The sequence below is a fragment of the Pempheris klunzingeri genome, chromosome 10 (assembly GCF_042242105.1).
Source record: "Pempheris klunzingeri isolate RE-2024b chromosome 10, fPemKlu1.hap1, whole genome shotgun sequence".
Taxonomy (NCBI): domain Eukaryota; kingdom Metazoa; phylum Chordata; class Actinopteri; order Acropomatiformes; family Pempheridae; genus Pempheris; species Pempheris klunzingeri.
In genome coordinates, this window is record NC_092021.1 from 12,872,803 (window position 1) to 12,896,598 (window position 23,796).

Genomic DNA, 23,796 nt, shown 5'->3' on the forward strand with positions numbered 1-23,796 from the left:
AGAATGTTCACTAAAGTACTTGTTTTTGTCACTGACAGGCTCAGATTGTTATTCAAATTGTCTGATAACTTTACAGAGAGCGTCCCTACAGAGAGAGACCTGTAAGATTATTTTTGTTTAACCAGAAACAGCTGTTGTATCACTTTAAGTTTAAAGCCACCAGACTCCATTTACAAAAACAGTAAATTTACATGGAATTGCTGTTCTGCCACCGTTTGTTATTGTGTGACTTTTGTGTTTTAGAGGTTTTGTCCAGATCCAACAGAATATTTGTGCAACACAATAACACAAACAAACTAACTGGTCAAAGAAGCAGTGGACCAGCCTCTCCCATGTTCTGCGAGGTAAAATGATTGTTTTAGTCAATGGAGTCTGGTGGATTTGAATGGCTGTTTCTGATTACACAGTAATGATCATTTCAGTCTACTTGGGACATGTAACAATTTGTGACAGTAACAATTTCAGAACATACACACACACACACACACACACACACACGTGCTGGAAAATCCGTTAAGAAACACTCAACAAATAAGGTAACTAAAGTGTCATTCAATTGAAATGGGAGAAAGAATCTGGAGTTGTCATTTCAGATGAAGACTGGTATATGTTATGTGTTCTGTGCAGTCTGCTTCCACTAGTTCAGGCCTTTGGAGAGAAATCTGGTGGCAGAACTTGATTAGATACTTTATAACTCCAAAGATAAAATGAGCACAGACGGGTGAGAAGGGTGAGATGAGAAGGGTGTGTGTTGGAGGAAATATGGAGAACAGCTGGCAGATCATTTCCATATATTCTGGAGCTGCCCAGTAGTTCAGCCATACTGGCAGGAGATAATTGGGGCAATACAGAACATTTTTGGTGAAGGAACTGACTTTTTCTACAATCTATCTAGGTAATATTGCAGCTCATTTACTGACTAAAGACAAATATCGATTAAAGATATACTGTGACTGCAAAATAGTTTCAGACTGAACCTCCAACAAAGACGGACAGGATAAATATTGTGAATAATAGTCTAATAATGATAATAATAATAATAATAGAGTGACTTTTGCACTTAATCTAGGGGCTTATAAATTCATGCAATACTGAGAAAAATGGAATGTGTTTGGGACTTCACAAGATGATTTCTAATTTGTTACTGTATGAACTGACATGTATTTCCATGGCCTGTATGTGAATGTATAGGTGACCAACTGTTCCTTCAACGTTTTCTATGCTTCTTTGAAAAAATAAAGTTAAAAAAAAAGGGTTGGAAAATGTTCAGCAGTCATTTATATCATATATATTTTCTGTATATTACTTTGAGCAAAATCACTCTGCTGTTAGGACTGAGATATGAAGCCTCTATAGTGTTTGTGATTTTGTGGCTGCGTATGTTTATCCCCTCCCTGTGCACATTTTCCAGGATCTCATCAAAAAGTCAGTGCTTGGAATCTTACTATGGATGCCCTTGTTGGTGGGCCCATGTCGAGGCTTATTATCTGCTGCTGTACCCTTAGTGCAGGCTGCCCTGGGCGCCACTCCAGGCTACCTGAACTTCATCTGACCTTGAACTGCTTCTTGCAGTGAGCATATTCTACCTGTGACTGTATTCTCTTTAAGATGAGCAAAAAACACATCGAACATACATTTTAATTATGTATAATTATGTATTTCGACTCAGGTCAATTAAAAGGTTAGAGCTGAAATTTGTGAGATTACTTTCTGGGCCGAAATAATTATTTTCATGCAAAAGGAAAGGTCTTAACTGGCCTTGATACAATCCATAAATTTGTTAATGGATTTTCGGACTGCTAGAGCTGTCTGACCTTTTTCCCTCAGCCTCATGCCAACCTGACAGTGAGACGTTTTGTTTGCTGCCAACACCTTTCATGATTTCTGCATATTCTTAAAAATTCACCACCATACAAGAAAAACTGCACTTTTAGCCTTTGGCCTAACATAAACATAATGCTAATAGTGATCCTAACTCCAAACCATATTCCTAATTTTATTCTGGACGTTTGCACGTGTGAGGCACAGCCACATGCTTTGGAGGATTTCCTCTATCTTCTCTATCTATCATGTTGCTGTGAAAATACTGTCATTGCCAGAAGCACACATATTCACACAAAGACAGACGTATCACAAGTGCTGTAGATGGTCTCAGGTACTTACAGTCTCCTGTAGTTTTATATTCATATTTAGGCGAGTAGGAGCTGTATCCAGCTGGCGTGTGGGTGCGTACACTGAAGACGTACCAGGTCGCTGGTTTTAAACCTGAGATGATCACACTGGGAGCCTTGGTGCGTGTGGATGAGTAGCTCAGCTGCTCATGTTCCTGTGGGAGACAGTGGAAGATGATCAATATAATCTAGGGAAATTACAGCAGGTTTCGACTAAAAATAATCTCGCCACTATCTACATGAAAGGGTAATTACACAAAAGTGTAATTACACAAAAGTGTGTAATTACTGCTCCTTTCAGGTGGCTTCTGATTGCAGAACCAGTAACAGGGACTGCTTCTGAGCCACATTCTAGTGAGGGAGAACTCAAAATCCAACTTGATCACTTTCGTGAACACAAACACAGGCAATAGACACGTTTAGTGACCTACAGTACCCGTTAGTGAAGTTGCATAGACATCCTTGTCTTTTAAAATGATATTATGCACATAATTATGCACAGAGAGCATAGCTGAATTGTTAATTCAGCTTAAAAAGGGTTATTATCTGTCCTTGGAAGCGTATTTAGAGTGTTTTATAATCATATAATGGCTTGGCCTATAATGGCCTTGGGACCCTTAAACTCCAGGAAAGGTTCTCTTAGGAGGAATGGCCTGTGCCGTTTTTCTGTTTTGATAAGATGAGAGAAACTGATGTGATGGGCTGTAACTGTATTCCTATCCCTCATAACCCCAGACATGGCTATACTGCACTAGGAGGACTGTGCTTTCAGTACATCTCCTTAATTGCAATAAAACTTTGCTAGTGGTGAGACCAGCAGTCACATGGGCTCTCACCCCAGAATTTTGCAGTTTGCAGTGCACCCAGTTTCATGAAAACAGAGCTTTAGACATTGCATAGACACCCTGTATGTAGAATTAAATTAAAGCAGCCCATGATGCTCAATGATGATCCAAAGCAGCCATTGATGATCAATACTGATATCCAGAACTGAATATATCTGTTTGAGTCAAAATATGAGTGTATAAATAGGTGCTGCTCTACAATTTTAGACTGGATCTGGACATAAGCAGGATTAACTGTACCTTCTCATAATATTTGATCTCATAGTCGATGATGGGGAGTGTTGTTTGTTCGGGCTGCTGCCAGGAGAGAGCAATACTGTTTGGAGAAGCCCAGTCCTTCTTCAGAGCCCCAACCAGAGACGGACCTAGATTCAACACAAAACACACAAACATCAGTTTTAATGTCTTTCCTCTAATTACAACAATTTTTTTGTTGTTTACAACACAGGTACACTAGATAGACAGGCCTTCACGTGTGTATATATATATATTACTACAGAACTGAGATACAAAACATGTTTTAACTCACTCAGGCTAATTGATTTTACATGAATGCACAATTCTCCTTCAAATATTCTGCTCATTTAACTATTCTATCCACGCACACTTAAGGGAAATAATAATGATAATAAATAAGAATGTTTATGATTTAGGTCACTGGCATGGTACATGAATAACTGGTTACACTGAAATGAAGTGGTAATGCATTGAGCTAATTTGGGTTAATGCAGCATGTTGTTCCTATATTGTCAAATACTTTGGCTCAGACCAAATACCTGTAAAAACTAATGACTAATTTCCTTTAACCTCAGGTGCAGTTTGATTGAGTGTTAGCTAATTACCTAAATAATTAAGAGTTAGCATGCTAACAAGGGAAGCTACAGTAGAATGATGACCATATTAAACATTACCTGCTAAATCAGCATGCTAACATTGTTACTATGAGCATGTTGCATGCTGACGTTACCATTTAGCTTTCATTCATTCAGAGCTGCTACCGTGGCTTTAGGCTTCACTCTTACTCTTGCTGATCTAGGGAGAACCAGCTGACCCCAGCTGGCAGTCAATTTTATAAGACTGTGCATTGAAAACAAGGTGTGGAGTTTGTCCACGGTGCAGCCAGCATACAGTGAAGCTATAACGTACAGCAGGAAATCCAGTTCACAATGTGTGTGTATGAGCATACACTTAAATGAACAACGCACACTAGATTAAAACCATTTTTGTCATATTTGCTGAAATTCACATAACAGCCCAACAGCAATAAATAAATCAAATAATTTGACAAAGATGAAAAAAAGCCAGTGTCTGTGGCTGCCCATGAAGCACACACCTCCTGAGCTATAGAGAGAGCCAGACTCTCAAATTTGTGTACCACAACAGACTCTAATTCAGGAGCTACCTGTTAGCACTAAGCTCGCCCTCTGAGCTGAGAACGCAGTCTCGTCATCACTATCATGTCATCTCGTCCTCTTGCAGTAGACAGGCAGCGTGCCCTCATGTGTTTTGGGGACGAGGCTGTAGAGAGTCGCCTAATGGGAGGGAGTGAGATATTTTCGATTGGAACCATTTTAAAATGTAGCTACTCTGACTAGTTTGCTCAATTTTACAGATCCTGCCTTTAACACCAGTCCATCTTGTCAGAAATAATTATCAAGCATTCAGACTTACACTTAATTATTCTATTTCAGAATAGGTTTTAGTCCTTTCAAGTCACTGCAAAAAAAAAAAAAAAATACACATTCACACAGCTATTCCCCTCTCCCCTCTCCCAAAGGAGCATCTTGTTGTAATTGAAAATAAGTCGAGGAAGCTACATCTTCTTTTCTTGCACTGAATGCCTTGAGCTGCGGCTCAATGAATTTCCGCTGTGTAATTAATTGCACAGAGCTCCCAAGAGAGGTCAGCAGATGTAACTGGCCTGAGAGCCATTATTATACGTTATATCATATATGTTACAGAGCTGACTCATTATGTGGATATAAAATGTAGGCCTGCTTTTCTCATGTGTATTCAAAGCGAAATGATGACACTAACACTTTTTTTTTTTCATTTATTCTACAGTTGTGTGGGGAAAATGTTCCCGCTGTAGGTCTCACTGTGTCTGATGCTGGGTATTAGGGGAAGCTTTGGGTTCAGGGGAAGAATAAGGGATCAGGAATGGGGGTTCAGGGTTTGGGGGTTGTGGAGGAGAGCCTTTGGGTTAGGGTTCGGGGGAAGATAAGATGAGAGCTGTAGGCCCACTGCTACTAATCTGATAAAAGGAGCTGAAAGTGATCACCTGTGTTCCCTTCATCCCTCTCTTACTTGCCTCTCTCTTTTCCTCACCACCTGCCTCTTTTTGTTCATTTGCTCTCCATCTGTTGTTGGCTTTATCTCTTCTTATCCGTATACACGGTTTTAACTCTCAGTCCTTCTCCAAATCTCCCTCCTCGGTTGGAAGAAATTAATTATCAGTGTATCAGGGAGCAGGAACTCAAAAAGGAGAAGAGATCCAACTTGGTTGGAAGGGAACGGGGAGATGTGGGGATGTAAGTGTGACTTTAGAATGGCGTAAACAGAGGAAGAGGAGACAAGCAAAAATTCTGTACATAACAGTTTAAGTTTAAAGAGGACATATAGGTGAGTATTTAATAATCATTCAAATATTCAAATTGCATTGTGATTGTATTGTAAAATGTGGACAACGTGTGTGTTTGTAAAGGTAAAACTAGTTGTATGTGTATTTGCAGAAAAACAACTCTATTTTGATGGAAATACTTCACACATGTTGGCCATTATTCAAGTGCCACACTCATGATGACTGTGATCACAAACGACTAAAACGTGCATTTAATCAAGCAGCCAATAACTCAGGTCAGTAATTTTAACTGGATCAAATCTTGGTGACCGATGGAAAAGGGCTGGAGGGGTTAGGTGTACTGTGCACCATCTAGCATAGAGTCACATCAGTTGCCTTTACATGAAATGCATTTTAATGCTTGGCTTCTCCTTAATAACCACCAACCTAATAGCCATTTAAAATTTGGTAGGTTGTCTGAAATGCTAGCAAAAATAGAACAGCATAATATCATGCGTGAGTGAAAACAACTCATAAAATTAGTATAATCAGCAAGCACAAAGGGCAAGTTCTGTGTGTGTATGCATACATGTGCATGTTAGGGCTTATTGTTATGTGAAGTGCACGCACATGTTTTTTATCTTATTAAAGACAGAATGGAGCAGCTGGGGTAGAAAATAAATCCTCTTTCTTCCAGCAACACTATAAGCCACCACTGCTGACATCTTATTAGGTGTTATTATTACATATAACCTCTCATATTACTCATTTTACTCATAGTGTGCTCATATCCTCAGCTCTGTCTGTCCTCAGTGGCAAAGAAAATTCATCTCAGGGGGATTTTATCTGATCTAACTCCGTCTAATGAACCACTCTGTTGAAGCTGCGACGTTGCAGGGTTTCCTTCACTGCTTATGCCAGCTGGGTACAACAGTGGCGGCAGGGCAGTGTGGTTTGCGGCTAGAGTCATGCAGCGGAGGCATCAAACTAAGACACAGCAAGATGGTCGGCATCTGCTGTTAGCATATTGGCCCCTGATAGGGAACAATAAACACAGCCTAAATACAATCTCCCTCTGACTCACAGATTAAAATCAGCCTCCCACCGCAAGGCACTGCAAAATGCACACTCACAGGAGTTGTGCGAGCAAACAAAGGAACACAGTTTGCAGAAAGCACATGTACACAAGACGTGTGCACACACAAACAGTACAATATGTTTGTTGGAGAAGCGCTGTCTGGCTGGCAGGGAAAAAATAGCCAGTGGAGATGTGACAGCTCCGCTTGCACATCAAGACAGATCTCATCATGACATAACACACAGAAATTCCCTTCCCTCAGCGCTCATACAGAAGCCACCGTTGCTCTAATTCAGTCATTTTTCACAAGCTTAAAAAGAAACATATATTATCTACAGTGCATTTTCTTAACTAGAGTCTATGTTCCTAACTGAGATGTTAGAAAAAAAAGTTCCTATTCCACAGAAAAACTGATTTGATTTTTGCACCTGCGCATGCTATCAGATAAGTGTGGGTACATTCTTTTTTTTAAATATATTTTAGGTTTTTATTTCATTCTGTAGTGTTCCATATGCATTCAAATCTGAAAATTCAAATTTTGGTCTAGGTAAGTTTTAGTGTCAAAATGTCATTTTTCCAATCCCACATGACCTGATTTCTGCATGGTGATGTTGCTACAAGTAAACCCCCTAACTTGCCTAAAGTGCCCCTTCTCTTCTTGACTGAGCCAAGCCAGCGTGTTATCAATCTTCCAAATTAGCTATTAACTATTAGACAACTCCCTACCAGTTACTCTTTGTTCTTCCTTCTCCCACCCCCTTTTTAAAAAAAAACTCTATCACTATCGTTCATTAGCCTTCTGCCGAGGACACTCAGGAGGCGGAAACGCTGTGAAGCGCTGTGACATATCACTTGTCAGACGTGTGTCCCTGCTGTCAGCGGGATGCGTGTGTGACTGTGTGGGGTTGAAGGAGCAGAGGGCATCAGTGTTCTAACCTGAGACATGTTTCCACTAGAAAAACCAAGAAAGGAGCAGCGGTGAAGTCACCCTTTAACTCACCTTAATTTCACCTCTGGCTGTTCTTTTGAAGTTGCTAAACTCACAATGTTTTATGTAATCTACAGGTATTCTGGGTTATTTTACACAATAGATGTGGAGTATGTAATGGGCTTTTTGAATAGAATCAGAATTATATACATTAAGTATAGTATTAGTATTGGTCTCTGGAAAACTGATGAGTTACTCAGTGTTGTATAGATGTAATGTAATACACATTAATACAGAGTTTGGGAGAGTTTTCTCAAAGTAATTATTGAACACTCATATGACATTGAAGCATAGAAGTCATCAAAAATTCAAATCTGAGTTCTTACATCATAATAAGTCTACTTGGACAAAAGTTAGTCCAAACATATTAGACACGGGTGCCAAGTGGAAGAATATTGTTTTTTGATGAATTTTTTTATTACATTTTTTTATGAGTATGAAGCACATCACTGTCTGCAGGCATTGGTACGATACTTTGAGGACACGGGACAGGTCTTTAATGATTCTGTATGTGGGTTATTAGAGCTGCAGCATGGAATCTGCCAGAGGAACTCACTCTCTTTCTCTAAGATGCGGGAGCATTGGAAAGCCATTACAAACACCAGTCAATTAAAATGCCCGATGGATGGATTTTCCAGTCAGGCGTGGTTAAGCTCAACATAAACTAATGGGGAGTCTTTAAATGAGCTTGACCTGCATATGATTTTAATTAGCTTTCCTGCCCTAAAGGCTTCCATTAACTGTTTGAAAAAATCAATAGAGCCAGTATTGATGCTGTGCGAGAGCTTAAACGATGTCCTAACACTCTTCTGATTCACTGCCGATAGAGAGATGAAGTGGGAGAGAAACACACGTACACAATATAGGTGCTCCTACAACTGTCATATTGATATGTCTGTCTCTTTTCTCCGTGTCTGGATGTGTTTTTCCTGCGGGTGACCCAAATTGGTCTCTCAGCATGCATCTTCATGGGTGAATGGAGTGAAAAGATTTATGGGAACAAACACACGCATGTGCATACAAACTGTACAAGGATATAAATATTCAAACCACCTGAACTTGATTTGATTTGATTCAAAGTAGTTTAATTCAACACCATTCGAGTTCAAGCCCTGTCTGCCATCGACAAGTAGGTGGTGTGCTTCAGAAGCTCTTCATAGCTGCTTCAGGGTACTGAGGAAATGAATGAATGAATTGAAGTTGTCTCCCGTGTTACCGCTGGGACCTCAAGTAATCACTTGGAGCAATGTCACATTTGTAGAATCTGAAATGTCTGTGTGTGTGTGTGTGTGTGTGTGTGTGTGTTTAACTGTGGTTTTGTGAGTGTTGTTTTTACAAACTGCGAGACAAAACTAAAGTGACATTGGTTTCTGCTATGGGGACTATCATCATTACCCTTCATTAAAGCTGGAGGTCATATCCCAGTGCACTGTGGGTCATCTCTCTCTCTGCCACGAGCTCGGAGCACAAACACACAGACCGCTCCACTGAGACGGTCAAATAAAGTGTTGCCTCTAAGACTCATTAAAGAAAGTTGATATCCAACGTAAATGAGTGACTGATCTGCTCAACTCAATCAAGCACAGTAATTGAAACTGTTGCCTCCGTAGTGCTAACCTCTGTGTTATCCACTTGAGAATCAGATCTCCCTGTAATTTGTGCCTGCTTGTTGGACTGTCAAGGTATGTGAGGAGGTTGTTACCATTCTCATGCCTGTACATTAAGTATGGAGATAGAGCCAAGACGTAGCTTAGCATAAACATTGCCCACATCATTGCCCAAAAAGCAAGACTTATCTCAAATCCAGGTTCCAGGTGTTCCAAAAAAGTTTACTCTATAGTGAGCAGAAAACTGACATTTCTGACTCTTAAGAATCACCATCATTTTACATCATGACTGGTATGTGTAGTGTTACATGACTCTAATTTTAAAGTCACCCAACGTAAAAGCATTTTATAGCGGACAATTTTAAAGTGCAGTACAAATACAGTGCATAGATTTTACACTGAGAATTGTGACATTTAAATAAAATGTTGGAAAATTGTTGATAGCATATTGGCGACCTATTTTCTGTACAGGGTTGCCATCCATTTCACCAAGAGGTTTCTGGGATGATTCGTATGCTGGGAGAACTTTTGGCAGCTTTGGATTCAGTCACTGAAGATGATATTGGTCATTGCATAGCACCAGTACATAATCCCTTCCACTGTGTACTTATAGTAACTTCACATTCCTTCCTCCATCTCCTTCACTACAATCTCCATAGAAAGTGCTGCAATTTGCTGGCCAATCGTCTACAGCAATCTCCCACTGTGGTGATATGGGCTTCTTTTTTCTAGAAGCATATTGTTGCCGCCTGCAGTCTCAGAAAGGAAAAATGGATGTGACCCCCATGACACTAAATAGCTGTCAACTGGCTCTAAACTGGGACAGTTTCTTGTTCTCCCCCGGCACACCTGCAATCCCCCCTGCTGTGGTGGCTGTCTTTGCTGTGACAGTGGAGAAAAGCTCCTTAGACTACATCGCCCCATCCAGATGGTGGCTACAACAGTCACCCGGACCATTTATCATGTGTATCTGCTGAGTACAGGGAGTTAACAGGTAATTAAAATCATCAGTCACGCAACAAAAGCAGGGATTGGAGGGGTGGAGCGGAAAAGAGAAAAGGAAAGAGACCTTTCTGCGAGTTTTGAGCTATTTTCACATTCTTTCTGTGGCTTTGAGTTGTGGTAGGAGAGTGGACACTGAGAAAATAGATATTGGGAAAGTAAAAAAAAGGAGAAAAGAAAGGCGAATCAAAGAACCCTAGAGAGACAAAGCCTGACTTTGGATGGTTTTGGCTTCCAACTGGTTTGCTACATTTAAACCTGTATCTTCATGTTAAAAAACAGACAGATACAAAAAGAAGAGGTGTACTGTCTCGTAGAAGAGGTTTGTGCGCTAGCTAGCCTGTCTGACACTCTGAGGTCGCGTCTTTAATAGGGTCCCAGCTTGCCACTGATCCCTCTTGTTCCCACTTAATGGGGACGTGGAGAAGCAATGACGTGTGGGAAAGGCCAGTGAGACCGGCCCTATACTGGCCCACCACAATCAATACTCATTTGGCCTCCACCTCTCTTTCCCCAAAAGTAATTAATGAGAAGAACGGAAGTATCTGGCCGCTGACAGCTGATTTTCCTGCCGGTCCCTGTCCTTAACACCCTGTCCACTTCTCATGCTGCTACTTAAAAGCTTCATTATGGTTGAAACCAAGCATTCAGAATTGGAAAGTGACACAGATACGGGCTGACACAGATGTCGTTGTGCATAATGTTCTCACATGTATAAGGATAAAAACCTAGAAGTGGTGCCATTCTTACTTCGGTTTAGTGCAGTTAGATAAAACACAAATGCATTTGCTCTTGCATTTTTTTTTCAACATAAACTTTATTGCTTTTGCAATATGATATTTTGACCAAATAGCATCTGTCTCATCTAATATGATGGAGTTTGTTTGATTACATACTCATTGCACAAAGGACAACCGCACTGTCACTTTTTAATTTGAAATTCAAACTACTTTTCGATTGTGAGAAAACAAAATGAAGATGTTAATTCCAATGACAGTAATGATTTGGAGGATTATGATTATGGGTTTCAGAAGACTATTTTACCTTTACATAATTCAAATGATGTTTCAACAGCACACAGCCACAGAGGAACCAAAACTGTGGTTTAAAAGAAAAAATTGTGACTTGTTTCACATGAATATAGTTAGCACTGCATATCAGAGCAGCGAAAAAAAAACAACTTTCAGTTGCTTCAAAATCTCCTCTTGTCTCCTCTCCTCTCTGAATAGGAGTGCAGAGGGAGAGGAGTGCCACTGCAGTGGAGGTACAGTATAAATAGCAGTCGACCCTCCTATAGCACCCAGAGCAGACTCACTGCAGCAGAACACACAGCAGGCAGAGTGGCAATACGCTCTTTCCTGTAGAGCTCATTTCAAGCAGAGCGATCTATATACAACCCTGCTGTCAAAGTCAACCATCCTGGAGGTAGAATAACCCACACAATTGACACAGTGCTGTGTGAAGGGGTCGCAAAGGATTTGCTGAACATAGAGGACAGCATGCAGTGTAAAAGCACTCTTAAATGCACACGGTGACAGTAAATATGTTAAGGAATATTGCACTTCCCTTTTGGGCCAATAACTTGAAACTTCCAAAAATGTGTGGAAGGTCACAGTTTCATGTTTTCTATGGAACAAAGAAAATTCCATTTTGCAGAGATGGCTGAGACACCTCCACGGTCCACGCACTGGCCAGCAAAAGTGACACAAACTGATACTTAAGAAATAGAAAATGGTCTAATCAATACTAACACACATTTGTGGAGTGAAAGAAGGTCACTAAAAGGGCTATTATAACTCCTACGGATTCACAGTTTTTAAACTGTTGAGCAAAACTGAGTGGTGACTGACATGTAGTCGTGTAAGTAGTGTGTTATACAAGAAGAGGCAGAGTGAGCTTGATAAAAGAAAGCTTGTACCTGATGTCTCACTCTGAATATATTTGAATACACTGTGGAAATGGACTACAAACTGTAACACCATAAGCTGAGTGTCTTCAGTGGCTGTTAAAATGTATAAAGGTCTATGGAGATTTAAGTTAGAGCTGCTATCATTATGAATGGCTTGATGGAGTGAGGCTAATGCAATTTCATTTAAATGAACTGAAGCGACAAAAGGCATTGGCAACTGATTTATCTAACATTCAGAAGACAATGGGGCTGCATTCTAGGGAGGAAATTCACCCCGAAGATTGAGGAGGGGATTGAGGTGGGAGCTGAGAGAGAGAAAACTTCAGAGAACATCCATCAGGATTGCAGAACAATGAATCCAATCACTCTGTATTAATGAGCCAATGCTTAAAATAGTTCCCGTTGTGAGGTGAAGTCAGGGGAAATGATCTTTGCGGGGGGGGGGGGGAGAAGCTTCCTGATAAAAGTCTGGGCATAAATCATTTTGTGGAGTAGAAATAGCTAATCTCTTTTCCTTCAAACTCCCCACCTGCTCTGAACACTGCTGAATAGTGATCCTGGGGAATAGCTATTCTTAACGCTGACTGGTGAATAGGTGACTTACTGTATGTCTGGAGGGCTCAGAGGAGTTGGCTGAAGATATATATGGCCACACACAACACTGGAAATGTGGGCAACTCAATGACGGCCTTCAAAGCTTAAAGAAGAAAAGCATGAAGGTCTTTCTGAAATCTAGCATTCAGCCACTGTCCAAATGCTGAAAGACTTTAAAAGAGAGGTGCAACAACAACATTATTATCTCTTCTGAGCAGCACTGAATTTATTTCCTGAGTTTGCTTGATAATTGATAGCGACGTGGCTCTTTGGATGGCAATGTCGGTTGGTTGGTCCACCACTTTGGTCCACACTGAAAAAGTATTTCAACGACTCAAGCTTAACTTTAGTAACTTTATTGACTCTCTGAGTTATTCATTCGTCCGGTGCAACTGACAGGTCAACATTTTTATATATCAAATACTTTGGTTTATGACCAAATACCTGCAAAACCAATGACATTTCCATGAACCTCAACAGCTTGCTAAATTGCTAAACTGGTAAATATTATATCTGCTAAAGCATGCAGGTATTGTCATTGTGTGCATGTTAATGCAGCCGCACCTTCACCACATGAAGAACAGCTAATTCAGAAAAAGTAAATACAATAGATCAGTGCGGGTGGTTGATCGTAATGAATGGCATTCATTATGTATAGCAAACTCCTTGAACAAATGCATCTCTGTCTCTCTACAAATTACCCTCTTTTTAATTATTCTTGTTGCTGGTGTTAGGACCTGCAATGACAGCTGCATGACATAAGATAAGCTTTAGGGCAATTTACATTGCTCTAGAGCATGTCAATTACTTGGGAGTTCATGCTGATCTCTCAGGTAATTCACACTAATCCGTTATGTGTGTCCTTAAAGTTTGTGTTAACTGTATGACTTTGTCTCTGGCCCACCCTATCTGTTACCCATATTAAGCAGGTGAGTATTTGTACGCTGTAACCTGAATACAAATAAACAGATACAAGGCCAACAATGGTACAGATCTTCCTACTGAGCCCAGCTGTGCAAATTTGCCCTTTTCCACCTCATTTTCTTTTTTCTAGCCCTCACCATCTCTCTGTTTCTCATTGTCATCCACACAAAATTATAACCAAATCCAACTCTATCCAATCTACAACAGCATGAATATTATTCTAACGGCTCCGTCCACTCATTCTACCAAAATGCAAAATGCAGACATGCCAAAGTTCAGCCATTTAGTATTAATTGTGAACCTAAAACACGACAATCACCTCTTGGGTTCTTGTGGTCTGACTCCACATCTGTTGTTTTTCTCCACAGGTCCAAACTGAACTAGTCTGAGCTTATGTATGTATGTGTGCGTGAGTGTGTGTGAGTGTATGAATGTGTGAGGTAGCAGCAGGTCATGGGCACAGATAAAAGAGGGTGCTGAAGGGCAGAAAATGGGCAGGGGGCAACAGATGCCCCAGGTCACATCAGGCCCCATGGGAGGCCAGCTAAACAAACCTGCCAACAAACACAGCGAGCAAACACCTGCTGACATCATATCGCAGATGCACACATTCATTATGTCTACACAAACACACACACACCCATCCTATTATGTACAGTGCATACCATTATAACTGATCTCCTGTGTTGCTTTTACTCTTTTAGAAATAGTATGTTGAGCTAATTGTCTGGCCAACTCTGGTGTACAACTTCACACTTATCTTGATGTGTTGTGAGGCTTGAGGCAACAACTGCGCAAAGATAATAAGAGAAAAAGAACTAAGACTAAACAAACAAGTGTCACGAAACAACTGTCTCTTTTCTCTTCCATTTTCATGGAGGAACTATTTTCTACTAAACAACAGCAAACTATCAGTTACGAGCACGGGCCTCTCATATTTTACTGTTATTCTATAAGCTCATCATATGTCTGTCGCCTCGCTGTCCTTTGAGAACCAAGAATCTCTAAAAAGTCTACTTTTTATAAGGTCAAAAAATGTTTTGTGACATTTTCGAGCTCCAAGATGTTCTACATGGTTTATCTACATTAAAGAATAGCAGAATTTACTCAACCCATAAATGAATACTTCATCCTTCAGTACATCACAAATATTCAAAATCTCCATGGTTACATGGTTTTCACAGGACAGGACGGGGATGAACAATTTTAATCTCAAAAGTAACAAGTAAACAAGTAAAAAATAAAATATTTCCATATGAGATGTAGTGGAGCAGAAGGATATGAAGAATAACACAACCATTTTAATTCATATAATTATTCGGTGTTTACCTTTATAATACTATTTTTTGACTTTATGGTAAATTATTTTAGAAAATTTGATGTATATTTTATGTCTATATTGAGATATTACTTGTAAGTCATATCACCAAGCCCTAGTTCCTGTATCACTACACAGGTTGAGCCAATTATTTTAATTATGTCATTATTACTTCTCTTTGTAAAGGAGCATATAATCCCACCATATCATGGCTGAAGAGTGTAATACTGGTAGATGAAAGAGATATTTTCCATATCAGCTTATTAATGTAGTTTTGACAGAAGCTTTTGCTCTCTCCTCTTTCCTAGAGGACTGTGCTGGAGTGTATCCCAGCATGCAATAGGTAAAAGGCAAAGAAATAACCTGGATTGGTCTCCTGTCTATCGCAGGACTGACACACAGACAAACACAGACAGAACAACATTGTCACATTTCTACAGTTTACAGTGACCAGTTATATCTGATCCACATTGTTTTTCAACAATGGCAAGTTGAGCACCCCAAGGAAAGCTACAGAAAGAACAGAAACAGAAAGGACCAGAGCTCATATCAAAGTCTGAGTCTTTGTTGCTCTGTGGCAGCAGCCGCAGTTACCAAAACTAACATACCATACCTGCATTAGAATCATCCCTAAACAAGGGAAAATAAATGAATAAAAAGACATCACTTTATCACTTAAACCTTAAAGTGACTGGAAACGGCTGTCAGACCTGAGCGTTTAATCTGCCATTTTATTTCCTTGAAATGAGGCTTTTCATTTAACATGTTAGGATAACAATGACACACGGTATGCTGAGGAAACTCTGCCAATTTCACTGAAGATCTGGGTATAATAGATTTTTTTTACCTGAAGAAGGGAGCAAAAAGTAAGTGTTCCACATGACAGGTAACAGGTAACCAACAAGACAACACACAGAGTCTATTTCTTGTGTGTTTTGGTGGTAGTAAACATGACTTGGAGAGCGAAGGCTGATGAGAAATACTGGAGATCTTCATCCTATGTTCTCTCTCCGACTCCTCCTCTCTGTTTCTCTTCCTCCCAACACTAGCCTCCTTCTGACAACTCTCTTTATTTATCTCTTTTCTCATTTCTTTCTCTCCTTCCCTGCGTCTCGTTCTTCTCTTCTCTCATTCTTTCTCTTTGCAGAGCTGATGGCAGCGGCTGGGTTGTGATCCAATCACAGTCTGGCTGCAGCAATCACGGTCTGCTGATTGGTTTTATAATCCTCGCTCAGGATCTCAGATGGGAGAGAATCAGCTGGCCAAGAAGTGCCGCTCTGAAAGCTGTCATACTGATGCACACACTCACGCAAACCACATACACACACATGCATGCACACACACATACCCGTCAAAACACACGCGCAGACTTTCTTCCTTTCTCTCTGCATCTATATCACACTTTTTGACTTCACATCATTGCTTTCATTCTCTGTACAAAAGTTCTGTATGAGTGTGCATGCGAGTGTATGTGTGGTGGGACACGAGTGATTGAACGGCAAAGAGGAACGGAGAGCATTCACTTAGCTCCAGTTCTCTTTCTGAAGTAAACTGTTTTTCATTTTGTGTGTCTGTATGCTTTTAACTTTGTTGTATGTACATACACGACACATACACAACATGTGCATCCGTGTATTTCAGTATGATGCAAGACCGCATCCTAGCCATGCAACATCGCGGTAAATAGAAGTGATTGCTGCAAAGCTACACACACTCGCGCCCAAACTCCCAGATCAATAAGCTGAGCATCAACTCTCATATTTAAACATCCAGAGAAGAAAAGCTAATCTTCAAGGCACAATATCGCAGCTAACTCCCCGAACACTCAGAGGTAACAGCGGAGGTTTGATTTGCCTTCTAGCATGGATAACCACATGAAAAGAAGGAATGTAATTAGTTAATACACACAGGTGCTGTTCATGAAAAATACAATAACTCATATATAAACGCTTACATGACTACAGGAAAGACCGAATCAAAAGTGTGTGTGTATGATTGGTACTTAATTTCCCTTTTCTCACAACAGTTCCCCTATAATTCTTATTTTTAGGTATAATGTGCTCAGGACAGTTAATACCAGACGAGAAGCTTTGACAAGGCTGTGTGTTACATCTAATATCCTGTGTTCTGCAACTTGCATTTTGAATCCTAATTCCTCTGTCCTGCATCGGATGCTTTGGGTCTTACTTTCTGCATTGTTCAGCATGTTGCATCAGCCTGTAACCTACTGTATGTCCTATTTACTGTGTCCTTGTCCTACATCTGTTAAGCTGTATGAGGACAAATACGACTCCTACTGCTAATGTGAGTGTCTTCCTACGTGCCTATCAAAATGAGTTGTACAAGTGTTATTTGGGAGCATTAACAGCAAAAGTAGACCTCATACTGTTTAATAATCCCATAACTGCCTGTTGCAGCATTTTGCTCCATAGTGAAGGTTTCAGGCCTGCAAAGAGATGGCAAATAATTAAAGATTTTATGAGAGAATTTGAATCCAGCACCTGTTGAACACAGTGTACAATTTTCTTTTTTTTTTTTATTGCTGTTCGGCAATGTCATTGGCTCAGTTTACATGAGCTACTGTACACTGCCTGTGGTGCTTCAGATGTAAAATCGGTTACTTGAGGAAGTGGACACAATGTAAATTACATTACAGATCTCACAATCAGTGGGAGACAACAAAACAACTGTTCATATTATTCTCCTCAAGTGATTATAGGCTAAATGACCCAACCAGCCCCTGTACATTCCTGCCCTTCCCTGTAATTCCAATGGTTATAGCAATACGATGATGTGAGTGAAAGTAAGACTTGAGGGTAAGATAAGCGGAGGTTTCTCCTTCAGTACAAGGTTAAAAAGTGTTCAGGAAGGTTCTGACAGGTAAGTACGGGGAGTTGGCCTAATTGGTGTTTTTGGTGCATAAAATGGAGAATTTTGTAGAATCCAAAGGACTCAGACTTGAGAAGTGAGAGGGAGCCTGTGGTCATCTTGAATGGCCAGACGACCAAGGTTTCTGTAGGTACGTCATGATCGGTAATCTCAGTACAACAGTGCCAGTAGCACCAACAGATAGGAAACAATGGCACAGCAGGTACAAGTAATTCTGTCATTCTATGCGTTTTCGGTGCGTGATGCGACCTTGGAGGATTTATTGACTATGCACTGCAGTTTTTTTGTGTGTGACTGACTGTGAGGTGAAATAGTGAAGTATTAAGAGGTATCATCAGGTCTGACATGCGACTTTAGTCAGGATTTGTTCAGATGGTAGCACTGCAAAAAGGCTTTTTGGAGATGGTTTAAAATACATCCATGTCAGGAAAAAACTACAAAATACTGTCTTTAAAGCTATGTTCTTCAATGGGGGTGGACTGAAGGGGTGAAAAAGTCTGCAGGGTAATTTAGAGGTACCGCCACTGAGCCGACTCCCCACAGTCCTCTAGTATACTGCAGAGAACAAAAGCTGCATTGAAAATCACAAACTGGTTCAAACCCATGCACACACTGGGCATTAAGTGGGTTGCCATTTGCTTTTAGACGTCCATCCTCCTTCATGTGTGATAGAGAAGTGATAAGTGCTGAAACTGCAAGGATTCCTAAATTACAACCAGTTTACCAGTTGTAACAAAAATGATGGTCTGGTCAAAATATTGTCGAAGCTGCAGCTTTGTGCTCCACCACTGCCTGAACACACAGTTACCCACTCTGTTCCCCTCAACTTGTGCCAGCTTATGTTTATTCTCACCTAAGGTTGCTCCACGTTCCTTCAATTTCAGCTCTCAGGAATTGATTATCATTATGCCAATAATCCCCAGCACGTAACACTGTGGTGTGAGAAACCCAATTACCACCCTGTAACCTGTGACCTGCATTGTAAGCAACCTGTGAACTGTGCCTTTTTTTTTTTTTTTTTTACTGTACATCCAACACTACTTCTTCATCCTGGTACTATATCCTGTGTCCTATATCTTTTTTTTCCCCAACTGTTTGTGGAGTGCCTTCTCTTCCAGACACATTGTCATGATTAAACAGGAGACAATTTATCAACAGTAATAGAAGAACCTGCTGTTTAGTTTATTTATACATCTGTGTGTGTTTGTGTGTATGTCCAAAGATCTAGCTCAGTTCTCAGTGTCCTGAAAAGCAACAAAAACTTTGTTTTGTTTACTCGTTCTACTCGTTAACCATGAAGAATTTTGCTGCGCTATTCTGGTCTAACACTAGAACACTGGTCTAAACTGTAAAATTTCTACCAGCTTTCACTTTTACTTTAGCATGAGTTAGGTCCTCTTTGCCCTTATCATGTTATGATTATAACCATATGAAATGTTTTTATTAAAGTGAACTGTGGGACCAAATATGCACTAGTTGTGGCTTCGTCTCCTAGAATAACGTTATCAGTGTTTCAAAGCATTGTTGAGCAAACCTTGCTTAATATCAACTCATGGCCCGAGAACGATTGAGATCTAGATTTGGATTAAACAAATGCATCCTTCTTACAAAGCATCTTCAGGCATTATGATTCTGGGCATACAGGCACAACAAGTCATTTGTATTGACAGTGGCCTAAAGCAGGAGAAGCCCCAATGCATATTTCTATCCTGCATTCATAAACAGACACCAACCGAAAACAAAATTTAGTTTGCACATCTTTTGAGTACTGTGACGAGTATGCACACAAACACACACGCACACATCTGGTACCACAGCTTTGCCATTAACTCAGTATGTGTGTTCACTGGGGTGAAACCAAGCCACTGGGAGCATCATTCATTCCAGGCCTGCAGGAAACGAGAGATTGCGAAGCCCTCCTCGCTGCCCACCCATCTCTTTCTCTCTGTAACACATACATACACACACATGCGTACACACCCTGTCCCCCATGAGGTCAGTAGGATAAGCTGGTTTGAGGAAGGCATGTACCCTTCACTTCCTGTCAATGACAACATGGGCTGGTAGCCGCTACGCACCACTGAATCTAAATCAGTCTCTCTCTGTCTTTCTCTCCCCCTGTTTTTGTCTGCATCTCTCTACCTGACATCTTCCTGTTGTGTCTATTCCTGACCCATCTCTACTCCCCAATCTTTGCATCTCCACCAACCCCCAAATCGTCTTTGTTTGAGATGAAACTTTAATGATTCCCTTGGGGAAATTGGCTTGTTGCAGCTGCAGATATACAGTCACAACAATAATAGGATGCAAGAAAGAGAAAATGTTTTTTTTTTTATGTGTGTATGTGTTCAGGGTAGGAGGCACTTTGTTTTGTTTACTCATTCTAGCACTTTGCTTGTCTTATTTCCTGGGCTGATAGACTATTTTTATTAAATAATAGATATCGTTGTTATGAGGAATTATGCAATTATGATTATTGCTTTTTTAGTGTGTACCCTCTCTGGGCTTCCTGGTTCTCATTGTCCAATGTCAAGTGTTAAATACAAGCAAGCACACACTCTCAAATAGGCAACTCTTATGTCTGTTAAACTGTGTTCTCGAATGGTGTGTCAGTTAATTCTGTACTTACTTGTTGTAGTTAGAATAGGCGACGAGTTGGTTAGTGAGTTTAGTAAACTGGTCTTGGCCAAATTTTACCTTTACAATACACAATAATAAAGTAAATAATACAATTAAGAGCAAAACTGTCAAGAAAAATAATTCTATGTAATAGATTTGCATATATTTCAGATGAAGAAAATTGTAGATCTGCATCTCAAAAAGTAGGTAGAAGACCAGCTTTGTTCTTATAGCCCATCTCCTCCGTCTCCATTCCTTCATTCCTCTTTGGGCTCCAATCACACAGGGGGCCGTCATCTGTCTGTTACTCCTTCAGTCTCTCCTTTCTCAAACGTCATGTTTTTTTTCTATCCATCAGCTCCCTCAACACTCTCCTCTGTCCCTTGGCTATTGTTGGATGAAACCCCAAAGATATTCCGAGGCAGCTGGCTTGGACATGTCTCATTTCAGAGTTGTCCAGTGCTTCCTGTTAAGCTTCATTTAGGTGAAACCTTTCAAGGCTGGTTTGAGAAGATATCAACAAAACTCCCTCTAAAGACGCAGCTGATAACTTTAAACACTCAGTTTGCTTGAAATATACAGTACAGGGGTGTGTTGATGATGATGTTGGTCATTGCTTATTCACGGTATATTATGATGCTGTTACACTGAAAAGTCAGGACTATTTCTAAAAACTGCTTTGCCATCTTTCAGCACCATCAAAGTTTACATCATTGTGATTCATAAAATGTTCTCAATGATTTTAACTCATTGCTCTGTGACACATAAATAAGACAATCCTGAAATCTGATGCACTATGAATAATAAAATGCTGAGTACTACTTGTATTACTGAGTATTGCTAACTTATTACTGTTACAACATTTTCTAATCAGGCTGGTGTGCTTGATAAAGGGGTGTAGCACCAAGGTGAAAACAGTGATGAAGAAAATTGCTGTCTATCCCAGAGGAACTTGAGAAGGAGATAAAATTACTTAACAACAGCCTGACACAGCCTCTGTGTGTGGCTCCATGCAGGACTTTACAGGATTATTCATGTAATATTTTATTAATCTTGCCCAGGTTCTTATCTGACTTATGAGTGACCAGGCAGGGGTTGACTGTTTTACTCAAGGACACTTTGACAGGAAAACCTTCTGGTAACAGGACTGTGTAGTCTGTGGGGATTTACTGCCAGTGAAGCGTGTGTGTGAGAGTTATGTGTGTCATCCATCTGTGGTTCTGCTGCACACGTACGCACACACGCATGCACACACACAAAGTGGCGAATAACCTAATTGATGGGCATTTAATGTCCACACACACATACAAGAACAAATAGATGTGTTTTCTACGTGAGACTTAGAGAAATATATTGAGACACCTGGCGATCATCAGGCTCTAATGTGTTAATAGTGTGAGAATCAATAATGCATAAAGAGTCTAAGCAGAAGAGGAAAAAATACACAGAGAGGGAAAAATTTGTGCACACCCACACAAGTCAAAGGGTCACTTTATAGAAGTTTTTTCCACAAACCAAACTGACTTAGATGGACAAGTAAGGAAAGCTTTGGCTGAGTTTCCTTTCTTCTGTGTTTCTCTTTTCATGACAGACTCCTAAACATCTGCCAAGGGAGGTTAATCGAAACATTACCTTTTTTTTCTGCTTGTCTCTCACACTTTTTAATTCAGATTTCCAGGACTGGTGTAGTGTTGAAAGTAAGAAAGTATTTGGGCAGAGAGATGCTGTACTGTAAGTGCTGACTTGGAGCCATTGTACACATAGTCTGCCGTTTTCTAAGACAATGATCCTACATGTACAGCAAAAGCAACCAACAGAGGGACGTCAGTCTCAAGTCAATTGAATTACCTCAGTCCAACAGAGCAGGTGTCTCACTTGCAGTAGGCCAGACTTAAGATAAAGGCCAAACAAAACTTAAATTGTGCTTCAATGATAACTTATCCAACAAATATCTGTCCTCTAAACTCCTCTAAATGGGATGACGCTAAAATGGATACAATTTCCACACTGTTCATGTGATGTGGATGTTCAAATAAAGGAACACCTTCAAATAAACGTCAGAAACTCACCAATTTAACCTCAAAGTCAGAGTTTCATTTCAAACCTAAAACGCTGGAGTACAGAGCCAATGCAACAAAAGTTGCTTTATGACCCTAATACTTTTTGACTGAACTGTTAAATCTGTTCTGTTTTTCAACTTTCTCTACTCTCTCATTGTGCTTTATTTTCTGAAGTCCTTCAACACTGGCCTCAATTACATTTGACTGCTGACTGGGCAATTTTACAGTGCTACCTTCAATGTTGCTGCTAAGCAAGATGAACTTATACTGGAAGTATTGTTTTCAGAAGAATTCATCTTGAACTGAGTGCTCATGTCACCCAGAATACAGTATTTTCCCCATACAATTTAATTCAGAAATCCTTGAAGATGTATGGGGAAGTCTTTGATCATCTGTGTTCATAGATGATCAGTTTGTACTTTGAATTTGAAAAATTGAACACAATAACGCACTGAGGGTTTAAAATGGGATATTGAGAGTGGAGTGCGACATGGAGCTAAAGGCCAAGTGTCACACACACCAGCACAGATACTTCTTGACTTTTCTTTGTCTGATAATTCATCATTTATTCAGTGTAGAAAACCATGGTAACAAATACACTTGCTGTGCATGCTTAGCTTACAAATGTGGATCATATTAGCATGAATACCTATTCGTGGCAAACCTCGGCACTGTGCTGTTCTGGCAATCAGCTCTTTAATAAGTGCTTTTCTAAAGTTATACTGAGCATCTTCCCCAAGGACTAAAAGGCACAATGATTTGATTTGTGAAAACAAACAGTCTGGATAGTCATGACAACATATGCCAACTGCAGCTCATTTGTAAACTAACCACCAGGGACACAGTATGACAGAGATAGGAGGCACATAGGCAACTGGCTAATTGGCAACCTTATATGAACCACTTTTGTAGCAATTCTTTCAGCTGTGATATGCTTCTATCTTCTATTTGTGAGTTAAATTGGTTTTACTTTGAGAGTTGATCATGTTATTTTGTGCTCCTGATATGCAGGAATGTCTCTTAATGATAGATATACACTATTTATGTCAGACTGAGAAGCTTCACATCGCTTTGGGCTCCGGTGTGAATTTGTTCCCCTATAGACTGTTTATGGGTACTATATATCACAAGGCTTTCAATGGTAATCACCAATGATGCTGCAATCCCAACCCATTTAGGTCACTACCCCACAGCCCGCACCAGTTTGATGGAGCTATAGTCATTATGTCTTT

General features: G+C 40.2%; 1 protein-coding gene across 1 annotated transcript in view; it reads right to left on the bottom strand.

Moving 5' to 3' along the window:
- LOC139208718 (ephrin type-A receptor 6-like) overlaps positions 1 to 23,796 on the bottom strand; it is a 150,374-nt gene that overhangs the window by 27,430 nt on the left and 99,148 nt on the right. Inside the window, exons 6-7 of the mRNA XM_070838448.1 lie at positions 3,257 to 3,381; positions 2,164 to 2,326 (exon numbers count right to left, since the gene is read on the bottom strand). Of these exons, the coding sequence (XP_070694549.1) occupies positions 2,164 to 2,326; positions 3,257 to 3,381 (288 nt within the window). The remainder of the gene's footprint in view (positions 1 to 2,163; positions 2,327 to 3,256; positions 3,382 to 23,796) is intronic.